Source organism: Tachyglossus aculeatus, chromosome X4 (assembly GCF_015852505.1).
Source record: "Tachyglossus aculeatus isolate mTacAcu1 chromosome X4, mTacAcu1.pri, whole genome shotgun sequence".
Taxonomy (NCBI): domain Eukaryota; kingdom Metazoa; phylum Chordata; class Mammalia; order Monotremata; family Tachyglossidae; genus Tachyglossus; species Tachyglossus aculeatus.
This window is the reverse complement of record NC_052098.1, coordinates 2,345,237-2,358,487: the sequence shown is the minus strand read 5'-3', so window position 1 is coordinate 2,358,487 and position 13,251 is coordinate 2,345,237. Positions and strand designations below refer to the sequence as shown.

Genomic DNA, 13,251 nt, shown 5'->3' with positions numbered 1-13,251 from the left:
GGATTGGTGTGTGTGTCCAGAATTTTTTTTCAACTGGAAAATGAAAAGATCAAATTTTCAAAAAAGCCTCATTGACATGCCTCCTTCCCTGTGGTGTGGCTAGAGTGTGTGATTCAATTCATGGAGTGGGACAGTGAGCTTTCATACACAGCATCAAGGGCACACTGGAGACGGCACCTCAGTGTCCAGAGGGAAAATATATTTGGTACCATGAAGCTGAGGTAATTTTACAGTGTGTATTGCCTGAAATATTTATGCTAAATGGGCTGGAGAAATTTATGTGTAAACTAAGATCTGTCGGAGACGACTCGACAGCATAAAACAAGCCAAGACGAGATCTGTCAGTTTGCCTTTTTCTCTCCCCACCCTTACAGCTCTAGGCTTTCTGCTGCTTGTCAGACTGGGCTGCCAAATGGGGAATATCCCCTCAGTGACGTTCCAGCAGCATCTCCAGATTCAGCGTTTCAGCTCTGTCTGTACACTGGGGAGGCTGGGTGATCTTAAAATGTTGATGTGAGTTTTTTGGAAGATCTGTGGCTTATCATTTCCGGTCATTTCTATGGCTGGGAGACTTTTAGGAGAACCAGGTTAAACGGAATTTCTCCCTCATGTTTTGCTTCTAAGATTTCTGACCTTAATCAATCAATCAATCAATCGTATTTATTGAGCACTTACTGTGTGCAGAGCACTGTACTAAGCGCTTGGGAAGTACAAGTTGGCAACATATAGAGACGGTCCCTACCCAACAGTGGGCTCACAGTCTAGAAGGGGGAGACAAAGAACAAAACAAAACATATTAACAAAATAAAATAAATAGAATAGATATGTACAAGTAAAATAAATAGAGTAATAAATATGTGAAAACATATATACATATATACAGGTGCTGTGGGGAAGAGAAGGAGGTAAGGTGAGGAGGATGGAGGGGGGAGGAGGGGGAGAGGAAGGAGGGGGCTCAGTCTGGGAAGGCCTCCTGGAGGAGGTGAGCTCTCAGTAGGGCCTTGAAGGGAGGAAGACAGCTAGCTTGGCGGATGTGGGGAGGGAGGGCCTTCCAGGCCAGGGGGATGATGTGGTCTGGGGGTCAATGGCGGGACAGGCAAGAACGAGGCACGGTGAGGAGATTAGTGGCAGAGGAGCGGAGGGTGCGGGCTGGGCTGGAGAAGGAGAGAAGGGAGGTGAGGTAGGAGGGGGCGAGGTGATGGAGAGCCTTGAAGCCTTATTTATTTATTTAATATTTATTTGTTTCATATAGTAATAATAATAATAATAAGGACTCCTGGTTTTTCTGTGGCACCTCTTTTATTTTTCCAAAGCCCTTTCAACGATCTCTTTTTTAAAAAAATCCTCACCACCTTCCTGTGAGGTAGGGAGAGGCAGATGTAACCCCATTTCACAGATGAGGAAACTGAGACCCAGAGAGGCTAAGTGACTAGCACACGGTCACCCAGAAGGCTCAGGGAGGAGCCAGGAGTAGAACTAAGGCCTCCTGTACTCCTAACCCAGTGCTTTTTCCCCAGAAGTAGTATGGAGTAGTGGATAGAGCATGGACCTGAGAGGCAGAAGGTTATGGGTTCTAATCCTGACTCCACCACTGGTCTGCTGTGTGATCTTGGGCAGGTCACCTCATTCTCTGGGCTTAATTACCTCATCTATAAAATGGGGAATGAGAATGTGATCCCCAAGTGGGTCAAGGATCATGACCAACCTAATATGCTTGCATTCACCCCAGTGCTTAGTACAGTGCCTGGCACACGGTAAGTACTTAAATGCCACAATTATTATTATTATTATTAGTAGGGAAAGTGCTTAAATATTATTACAATTAACATGAAACATGATTTGTCTTTTTTAACTTAACTAATCTCTTTTCTTTCTTTTTTATGATCTCGACCCTGGACATGTAACTGCAAGCAGAGTATATTTTCTGTTGGTCCAATATCATAAGTGGCCATTATGATCACATTTTTGAAACTGAGCAATAGTTACTCTGGTGTTTCTGCTCCATTGAAAGAAAACCTACCTGGGTCACATTTCTGTCCTCTCCATTTACCATGTTCCTGTTTCTTACTCTGTTGTTTGATGGGCTCTGTCTTCCAAAGTCTTCCTCATTCTGAGCAACACAGAGATCACAAAAAAGAAAGCAGTTCAAAAGTTTTAAAAAAGCCATGTTCATGCTATTTGTAATAATAATAACAATAATAATGGTATTAAGCGATGCTGTGTGCTAGGTGCTGAAATACATTTTAAGGTCTAGACTTTAAACTCCCCTCTAGACTGTAAACTAGTTGTGGGCAGGGAACCAGTCTGCCAACTCTGTTGAATTGCATGCTCCAAGCATTTAGTAAAGTACTCTGCACATAGTAAATGCTCAATAAATACCATTGATTGATTGATGCGGGGTAATTACAGCAGACTCAGAATCTGCCCACCCAGGGCTCTGCTGTCTTGCATTTTCTCCCAATTGTCAAAGTTTGGCAATTTATGACCCATCTGTGAATGACCTGAAGAAAAATTGGAGCCACAGTTAACTCAATGTGGGAACTCTAGATTACCTGGATGATTTTCTTCAGAAATGCCTCATTTGCTCAGCTTTAATACTGGATTCCTTTAGTGGTTCATGAAACATTTCATTTTATGACAGCAAACAATAGGAGAAAATGAGCTAAATTATCCTTTGGATAAATCCAGCCCCTTTCCCCCCATTCATTCACCCTTCTTTCTCCTCCCCTCAACTTGGCACCATTTTCAGTCAATCAATCCAACAATTACATTTATTGAGTGCTTAATGTGGTGTATTAAGCACGTTCACCCCTCACATCCAATCTGTCACCAAAAACTGCTGGTCTCACCTCCGCAACATCGCCAAGATCCGCCCTTCCCTCTCCATCCAAACCGCTACCCTGCTGGTTCAGTCTCTCATCCTATCCTGACTGGATTACTGCATCAGCCTCCTCTCTGATCTCCTATCCTCCTGTCTCTCCCCACTTCAATCTATACTTCACGCTGCTGCCCGGATCATCTTTGTGCAGAAATGCTCTGGGCATGTTACTCCCCTCCTCAAAAATCTCCACTGGCTACCAATCAACCTACGCATCAGGCAAAAACTCCTCACTCTTGGCTTCAAGGCTCTCCATTACCTCGCCTCCTCCTATCTCACCTCCCTTCTTTCCTTCTCCAGCCCAGCTCGCACCCTCCGCTCCTCTGTCGCTAACCTCCTCACTGTGCCTCGTTCTCGCCTGTCTCGCCGTCGACCCCCGGCCCACATCCTCCCCCTGGCCTGGAATGCCCTCCCTCCACACATCTGCCATCCGCACATCCACCAAGCTAGCTCTCTTCCTCCCTTCAAAGCCCTACTGAGAGCTCACCTCCTCCAGGAGGCCTTCCCAGACTGAGCTCCTTCTTTCCTCTTCCCCCATCCCCCCCACCCTACCTCCTTCCCCTCCCCACAGCACCTGTATATATGTTTGTACAGATTTATTACTCTGTTTTACTTGTACATATTTACTATTCTATTTATTTTATTTTGTTAATATGTTTTGTTGTCTGTTTCCCCCTTCTAGACTGTGAGCCCGCTGTTGGGTAGGGACCGTCTCTATATGTTGCTAACTTGTACTTCCCAAGAGCTTAGTACAGTGCTCTGCACACAGTAAGCGCTCAATAAATACGATTGAATGAATGAATAATGTGTGCAGAGCACTCTACTAAGTGCTTGGGAGAGCACAAGATAGCAGAGTTCCCTGCCCACAGTGAACTTACAGTCTAAAGGGAGTAAAAAACCAACAACACTCTTTTCGAGGAAACGAGTGTTTTTAGAATCTGCAGTTCTCTTTCTGGACTAGCTCTAGAACACAACTATTCGGTTTGACCAAGCAAACATTCCTCTGACTCTCCTCTTCCCTCTGGATTCTCTCAAGCACTTCTGTAGAGAAAGGCCCCTATCAGCCAACCAGTGGTATTTATTGAGCACTTACCATGCACAGATCACTTTATTAAGTGCTTGGGAGATGATAATCCTATAGAGTTGGTTGAGAAGATACCTGCCCTCAAGGAGTTTACAAACTAGAGAGATTACTAACCGGCTGCTAACCACAGCATGAAACTGCTTTCTCCTTCTTCAGGAAATGTCTAATCCCAGCCTAGATCTGCAAATAAGCTCCCTACCTCAGAGCATGAAGGAAGTACTTGCCCAACTGCTTAGTACAGTGTTATGCACACAGTAAGCACTCAGTAAATACCACTGAATGAATGAATGAAGGGACCGGAGCTATTGTTTGAAAATGTCAAAGCCTAGTGTACATATGATCTTTAAATAAAAAAACCCACACCAACCAAAACATCAAAACCAAAGCCTTTCATCATCCTCTTTGCCATTGTTTTCATCAATTTAAATTATATGCTATAAATTATAACTGTGGTATTTGTTAATAATAATAATAATTATGGTATTTGTTAAGCACTTACTATGTGCAAAGCACTGTTCTAAGCACTGGGGGGGTACAAGGTGATCAGGTTGTCCCACGTGGGGCTCACAGTCTTAATCCCCATTTTACTGATGAGGTAACTGAGGCTCAGAGAAGTTAAGTGACTTGCCCAAGGTCGCATTTACTATATGCCAGGCACTGTACTAAGCGCTGGGATGGACACAGCAAATCGGGTTGGACACAGTCCCTGTCCCATGTGGGATTCATTCTCAATCCCCATTTCACAGATGAGGGAACTGAGATCCAGAGAAGTGAAGTGACTTATCCAAGGTCACACAGCAGAAAAGAGGAGGAGCTGGGATAATGTCTGTCTCCCCCTCTAGTCTGTAAACTCATAATGGGCAGGGAATATGTCTGCTAATTCTGTTGTACTATATTTTCCTAAGCATTTAGTACAGTGCTCTGTACACAGGCACTCAATAAACACCATTAATTGATCAATAGATGCTTGCTGCAAGTGTCTATTGGGTGACTGACTCCATGGCTTTACACTTCAACCTCTGTGGGGGTTTTCCCCAAATAGGTGATGAAACAGAGGACACAGAATACTAAACTGGCACTTTAGCTCTCCCTCTCCCAGCCCCACAACACTTAGGTATATATCTGTAATTTATTTATTTTTATTTGTCTGTCTCCCCGCCTCTAGACCCTAAGCTCATTGTGGGCAGGGAATATATGTGTCTTTTTATTGTTGCATTGTCCTCTTCCAAGCGCTTAGTACAGTGCTATGCACACAGTAAGCGCTCATTAAATACGATTAAATGAATGAACTAGGGAATGTAACCTTTAAGATATATTATCTGCACACTCCTCATTTTTTCCCCCTAAGATAATGAAAGAGCTACAGTAGAAAGACCCACTAACACTTCCAGCATTTGTTCCCCTTCCTTTCATTAAGCAATTAGCACTAATAGGCATCCAGCACCTACAGCTACAATTGTGTTCTAATTGCAACTCAGGGCTGAACTGATTACACCTATCACTACCAGCTTAGAGTTGAGAAAGTCAACAAAGTGTATGCCTTTATGTGCCAGTCGCTGGTCGGATTCCACTTTCTCTCTCAATATTGCATTATCACTGATGGAAAACCCCTAGACACTAGAAAACTCCAGCTGTTGAAACTCTTTTACTGCAGAAAGTCCTGCTGTCAGTTCACTCTTTCTCTTTCCAACCCAGATGCATTCTGGAGGAAATGGGTGTTTCTAGAATGGGCAGTTCCTTTTCTGGACTGGCTCTAGACATAGTTTATTCAGGTTCGGAAATGTACCTCTTATTTTCCCTTTCAAGATTGTTCCCTCAGAACTCTCAGCAGAACCTGCTTACTACAGTGCTCAGCATGTAGTAAGCGCTCAATAAACACTATTAATTGATTGATTGATTTGCACTTTTGTCTCCAGTAAAGCCTTCCCACAGTGGAGTCTCTGGGAATCGGGAGACCTGGATTCTAGACTATCGGGTCATATGGACAGGGAATGTGTCTGTTTTACTGTTCTATTGTACTCTCCCAAGCACTTAGTACAGTGCCCTGCACACAGTATGCGCTCAATAAATACAATTGACTGATTGACTTATTGTACCTGGTTTGAATGGGCAGAATAAACTTCGCAATGTGCTGTTGCCCTGCCTATTTGCTCACTGCACTGTTTCCCCATGCTTAGTACAGTGCTCTGCACACAATAGAGTGTAAGGGATTGTGTCTACCTACTTTATTGTACTCAGGTGATATTTATTGAGCACTGTGTGCAGAGCACTGTACTAAGCATGTACTAAGCACTTGGGAGAATACAACACAACAGAGTTTTTTGGGGGGGTTTTAATGGTATTTAAGCGCTTACTATGTGCTAGGCACTGTACTGAGCACTGGGATAGATACAAGATAACCAGATTGGACACAGTCCATGTCCCACATGGGGCTCACAGTCTTACCCCCCATTTTACAGACGAGGTAACAGGCTCAGAGAAGTGAAGTGACCTGCTCAAGTTCACACACAGACAAGTGGCGGAGCCGGGATTAGAAACCAGGTCCTCTGACTCCCAGGCCCAGGCTCTGTCCACTAGTCTATGCTGCTTCTCAGAGTTAGTAGACTGGTTCCCTGCCCACACAAAGTTTACAGTCTAGCGGAGAAATACTATGAATTTATTGATTCCCAGCGGGAATACAACAGGAATAATAATAATAATAATGGTAGTTGTTAAGCGCTTACTATGTGCCAAGCACTGTTCTAAGCTCTAGGATAGATACAAGGTAATCAAGGTTGTCCCACATGGGGTTCACAGTCTTAATCCCCATTTTACAGATGAGGTAGCTGAGGCACAGAGAAATTAAGTGACTAGCCCAAAGTCACACAGGTGACAAGTGGTGGGGCTAGGATTAGAACCCATGACCTCTGACTCCCAAGCCCATGCTCTTTCCACTAAGCGCAAGCAATTAGCACTCCGATCGATTCCTGCGCCCTGATATCTCATGACCAAAGCTCATCCATTGACCTGTTGTGAGAACTTAAACCTCACTGAGCCTCAGTTTTCTCACTTGTCAAATGGGGATGAGATAGCGCTTCTCCTTACTTCTGAGATTGTAAGCCCTATTTGAAAAAGGGCTGAATCCAATCAGATTAATTTGTATCTACCTCAGCGCTTAGCATAGTGCTTCATTCATTGTCGTATTTATTGAGCACTTACTGTGTGCAGAGCACTGTACTAAGCGCATGGGAGAGTATGCTACAAAAAATAAATGAACACATTCTCTGCCCACTGCAAGCTTACCGTCTCAGCACCTAGTAAGTGTTTAATCAATTTCATTATTATTATTATTATCAGTATCAGCAGCAGTAGTGTTTATCGAGGAACTTTCTGTAGTTGATGCTGAATTCTAGGTCTGTCTACAAAGCTTATAGCATTATTATTATTATTAGCACAAATTAATCAGGTTGGACACAGTGCCTGCCCCACATTGGACTCACAATCCAAGTAGGAGGCAGAAGAGGCACTGAATCCTCATTTTACAGATGAGGGAAACCAAGGCCCAGAGGAGAAAAGTGATTTGCCCAAAGACACATTGCAGGTAACTGGCAGAGCCAGGATTAGAACCCCAGATTTATATTTTACTTTCCACTAATCCCTTGCTCTGTCCCCTCAGCAAGTTTTCTTCTTTTCCTAATCCTTACCATCACAGCACTTTGCTTCAAACGAGAATCCATGTTATTTTAGAAAGGTACCCCCATCCCCCTCTGCTATAGATGTCCTTGTTGTTCATGCGTGTGGCCCTCTGCTGCTCTGTGGCTGGTCTGGGGAGAGCTCTGGGCTTCGATGTTCTGCATGACATCACAAGGGAAACTGTAGCTTGCTTTATGAGAGAGGCAGAACATGGAAGGGTCACATACGAAACTTGCCTAGACATTTTGTGTGCTGTTTTTAATTACATATAATGTTTCAGGGAGGGCCACGTGGAGGTTAAGTATGCCCAAAATCTGATGGCCTTTTGATACTTTAAAGTACTCAATCACTTTACCCCCTCGTGCCTCAACTCGCTACTCTCCTACTCCAACCCAGACCACATGCTTTGCTCCTCTAATGCCAACCTTATCGCTGTACCTCTGTCTCATCTATCTCACCGCCGACCCCTCACCCACATCCTGCCTCTGGCCTGGAATGCCCTCCCTCTTCATATCTGACAGACTCTACCCGCTTCGAAGCCTAATTGAAGGTCTATCTCCTCCAAGAGGCCTTCCCTAAGTCCTTTTTTCCTTTTCTTCTACTCCCTTCTACATCACCCTGACTTGCTCCCTTTATTCATCCTCCCTCACAGCCCCACAGCACTTAGGTTCATATCTGTAATTTTATTTATATTAATGTCTATTTCCCCCCTAGACTATAAACTCATTGTGGGCAGGGAATGTGTCTGTTATGTTGTTGTACTGTATACTGTACCAAGTGCTTAGTACAGTGCTCTGCACACAGTAAGTGCTCAATAAATACAACTGACTGACTGATTCCAGTCTCTTAGTTCTGGTCAGCCAAGTGGTTACTGATGTGGTAACTCCTGTAGATTGTAAATTCCTTGAGGGCAGGGACTGTATCTTTCACTCTTACATGTTCCCACAATAGAGGTCCCTTTTTGGAAGCACCCACTGAAAATGTGTTCCTAAAATTTGGTTTTAATTCAAATATTTTATAAATTATTGATATTACTGTCTGTCTTCCCCCTCTTGACTGTAAGTTCTTTATGGGCAGGGAATGTCTCTGCCAACTCTGTTGTAGTGTGCTCTCCCAAGTGCTTAGTACAGTGCTCTGCACAAAGTAAGCATTCAATCAATACAATTGATTGATGTTCCCAAGGACTTTGCGTAGTGCTCTACATACAATAGGCACTCAGTAGCAGAAGGGGCATTTCCTCCTCCTTCATATCAGACAGAGATCACTCTCCCCACCTTCAAAGTCTTATTAAAATCACATCTCTCCAAGAGGCCTTCCCTGAATAAGCCCTCATTTCCCCTCTCTCTCTCTCTCTCTCTACACACACACACACCCCTCATTTCCTCTCTGTCTCTCCACACACACACACACACACACACACACACACACACCCACCCCCCCCACCCCCCCCCCCCCCCCACCACCACCACCACGGAGCCCTTGCACTTGGATTTGTACCTTTTACCCACCCCTTAGGCCCACAGAATTTATGTATATATCCATAATTTAATGTCTGTCTCCCCTTCTAGACGGTAAGCTCCTTGTGGGCAGGGAACACGTCTACCCACTCTTCATGGTACTGGATAGAATATGGTCATAAGAGTCAGAAGGTCATGGGTTCTAGTCCTAGCTCTGTCACTTGTCTGCTGTGTGACCTTGGGCAAGTCACTTTGCTTCTCTGGGTCTCAGTTACCTCATCTTTGGGGCTAGGCATATCTGAGTTCAAACTCTTTTCCTTCAGCAATTGAGGTGCAGGGCTATATGAAGATAATTTCACAGGCATTTTACCTTTTTTACCCTTTAAAACATGTTTTCCAGTAACAAGCTTGGGTCGAGGAAAGTGATTGAATGTTTCAGAAAAAACACAGAACACTCCAATCTCGGCTCTCCCTGTGACTGACTTGCATGAGTAGATGGCTCAAATCACTGAACCTCTGTCTTTGCCAGGGTCCTGAGCAGAGGATAGGAGTGAATGTTGTGGATTTCACCCCTCTATGCATATAGGACAAGGACAAATAAGCTAGTGGGGTTTCCTAGATGATGAAATGCCCTATTGTGCTCTCCCAAGCACTTAGTACAGTGCTCTTCACACAGAAAACACTCAATAAATACGATTGACTAATCACAAACAACAAATTTGAATGGGAGTGATGGATGGGTCTCACAAACTGCTTATTTTCTGAAGGGGGGTGGTGGGGATTATGGAAGAATTTAACCCACTCTAATCTCCGGTTTTATCTCCTCTGAGTTGCTGTGGAACAAAGCCCTTTAGGAATGTGTGTAAAGGTAATTGAAGTATGCTTTGCCTCTAATCCCTTTGCTTTTCATTGACCATGCTGAACTGCACAACTGACACCTGCCCCATAGGTAGGGATTTCTCCAGGTTTTTCCTCTTTAATAATTATGGTATTTGTTAAGTGCTTACTCTGTGCCAAGCACTATTGTAAGAGGTGAAAATAGGATTGACTTTCTGTTGCTTTGTGTGCCAGTCCCCTTAGTTGTATGTTATCCTTAAATTGGTTTGAAGGCCTCTTCTTCACCCAGCAAAGTGGAGTCTCGCATGGATTTAGAGACTGCATGGAGTGTTAGAGGATTCTGTTGCTGTTGACTTATCTCTCCACCCCCTTTTGCTGGGCAGTGTTTTTCCAATCAATCAATCAGTGGTGTTTATTGAGTGCTTACTGCAGGCAGAGCACTGTACTAAACGCTTAGGAAAGGACAAAAATAACAAAGGTGGTAAACATGTTCCCTACCTACAATGAGCTCACAGCCTAGAGGAGGAGACAGGCATTCATATAAATGAATAAATTATGGATATGTACATAAAAATAGGGACGCAAGGTGGCCTAGTAGAGAGAGCCCGGGCCTGGGGGTCAGAAGGATCTGGGTTCTAATCCCAGATCCGTGATTTGTCTGCTGGGTGACCTTAGGCAAGTCACTTCACTTCTCTGATACTCAGTTACCTCATCTGTAAAATGGGGATTAAGACTGTGGACCCCACGTGGAACATGGACTGTGTCCAACCTGATTAGCTTTTATCTACCCCAGTGCTTAGTACAGTGCCTGGCACATAGAAAATGCTTAACAAATACAATTAAAAAAAAAACAGAAAAGAGCTTTCTGTTTTTCCTGCTACTGCCACCCACTAGGACTTGTAATTATTATTATTGATTTTGCCAACCTTTTGCCTGCTTAACTAAGTGGCCCTTTGAATTCAGAGGTAATGAGAAAAACTGAGTTAGAGGGTCCTATAGGTTTGGTCCAGTGAAGAGTAAATTGAGATGAAGCCAGAATTTGAGCTGGATGTGGAAGTGGTTTCTAATCCCAGCTCCACCACTTATCTGCTGTGTGACCTTGGGCAAGTCACTTCACTTCTCTGGGCCTCAGTTATCTCATCTGTAAAATGGGGATTAAGACTGTGAACCCCATGTGGAAGAGGGACTGTGTCCAACCTGATTAGTTTGAGTAGTGCTTAGTACAGTGCCTGGCACAGAATAAACTCTTAACAAATACCATGAAAAGAAAGGACACTAGAACTTCTAATTTGTTTTTTCCTCTGAGGCTTTTGACCAACCTGGGTGGGGAAGCAGTGTTTTTCTTATCTGCACCTGACTCCATAGCTCTTTTTTATGGTATTTGTTAAGTGTGTACTATGTGTCAGGCACTGTATTGAGCGCTGGGGTATATACAAGATATTTGGGTTGGACACTGTCCCTGCCCCACATGGGGCTCACCATCTTAATCCCCATTTTCAGATGTGGTAACTGAGGCAAAGAGAAGTGAAGGGACTTGCCCAAGATCACACAGCAGACAAGTGGCGGAGTTGGAATTAAACCCAGGTCATCTGACTCCCAGGCCCATGCTCTTTTCATTAGGCCAGATTGCTTCTATGTATCAATGAGAACTCTCCTTGTTTACATGCTGTTAATAATAATAATAATAATGGTACTTGTTAAGTGCTTACTATGTGATGATGATGGTATTTGTTAAGCACTTACAATGTGCCAACCACTGTTCTAAGGGTTGGGGTAGAGACAAGTTAATCAGGTTGAACACAGTCCCAATCCCACATGGGGATCGCACTCTTAATCCTTCTAGACTGTGAGCCGGTTGTTGCATAGAGGCCGTCTCTATATGTTGCCAATTTGTACTTCCCAAATGCTTAGTACAGTGTTCTGCACAATCAATCAATCGTATTTATTGAGCGCTTACTGTGTGCAGAGCACTGTACTAAGCACTTGGGAAGTACAAGTTGGCAACATATAGAGACAGTCCCTACCCAACAGTGGGCAAGCGCTCAATAAATACAATTGAATGAATTTTACAGATGGAATAACTGAAGCCCAGAAAGATGAAGTGACTTGCCCAAGGTCACACAGCAGACTGGTGGCAGAGCTGGGATTAGAACCCAGGTCCTTCTGACTCCCTGCATTCCATTCCCGACTTCCTTAGGGAGTCACTTAGTTTCTCTTAAATGAACAGTTAGGAATTAGGGTTCCAGACTCAGGTCCAGTTGAATTCCAAAAGCTTATTGCTAACTCCAAAACAAAAGAAATCTTTTGTTCCAAACTTCAGCTCTCCTGGCCTGCGATGCTCTTACTTTAATGCTTTCTGTTTCAGCCATCCTGGCCCATTTAAGACCAAAATAATGTAAATAATAATAACAATAATAATGATGGTATTTGTTAAGCTCTTATTATGTGCCAAGCACTGTTCTAAACGCTGGGCTAGATACAAGGTTGTCCCAAGCGGGGCTCACAGTCTTAATCCCCATTTTACATATGAGGTAACTGAGGCACAGAAGTTAAGTGACTTGCCCTCCCACAGTTTTCGGTGGCACCAGGTTCACCTCTAGTGGTAATGAATTTCATGTCTGTCACCTGTTTTGACCCTCCCACCTCAAGCTTCAACAGGCGCCTCTTCATCCAGCAATTCCATGTTCATCTTTTCCTTCCTTTTCCTCTTTCAGCAAATGACAATCATGACTACTTTCAGCCTTCCTCTTTCCAGACAGATGGATAATCATAATAATTTTGGTATGTGTTAAGTGCTTACTAGGAGCATAGCATAGCACTTAAGCCCTAGGGTAGATATAAGATCATCAGGTTGGACACAGTCCCTGTTCCATGTGGGACTCACAGTCTAGGTAGGAGGGAGTAGGAGTTAATCACCATTCACAGATGAGGGCACTGAGAAGTGAAGTAACTAGCCCAAGGTCACACATAAGAGATGCGGCAGAGCTGGGATTAGAACCTGGGTCCTCTGATTTCCAGGCCCTTGCTCTTTCCACTAGGCCATGCTGCTTCTCTGAAGCTAACCTTTTCTGTCTCCTCATATGGAAGCTACTTCATCTATCTTCCTGGGTGCTTAATAAATAGCATTGATGTTAGCGATGATGATCATTTGGAAAAATATCTACCAACTATTACATTGTACTGTCCCAGGTGCTTAGAAATAGAGATCTGCACATAGTAAGTGCTCAATAAATCTTATTGATTAATTGGTGATTGATGCCCTTCTCAGTTATACTGTTAGACTGTAATAGACTGTTACACTCTAGACTTGCAAGCTCCTTGTG

The 13,251-nt window shown here is 43.7% G+C and overlaps 1 protein-coding gene across 3 annotated transcripts in view; it reads right to left on the bottom strand.

The window, feature by feature from the left end:
- The window catches only part of SLC28A3 (solute carrier family 28 member 3), an 82,092-nt gene that overhangs the window by 56,254 nt on the left and 12,587 nt on the right, over window positions 1–13,251 (bottom strand). The window contains exons 1-2 of one of the 3 annotated variants that reach the window (XM_038769846.1): window positions 7,646–7,741; window positions 2,021–2,110 (exon numbers count right to left, since the gene is read on the bottom strand). In XM_038769846.1, the coding sequence (XP_038625774.1) occupies window positions 2,021–2,110; window positions 7,646–7,678 (123 nt within the window). In that variant the 5' untranslated portion in view covers window positions 7,679–7,741. Of the gene's footprint in view, window positions 1–2,020; window positions 2,111–2,379; window positions 2,430–7,645; window positions 7,742–13,251 lie in introns of those variants that run through there. The other 2 variants (XM_038769847.1, XM_038769845.1) reach the window with 2 other exon arrangements.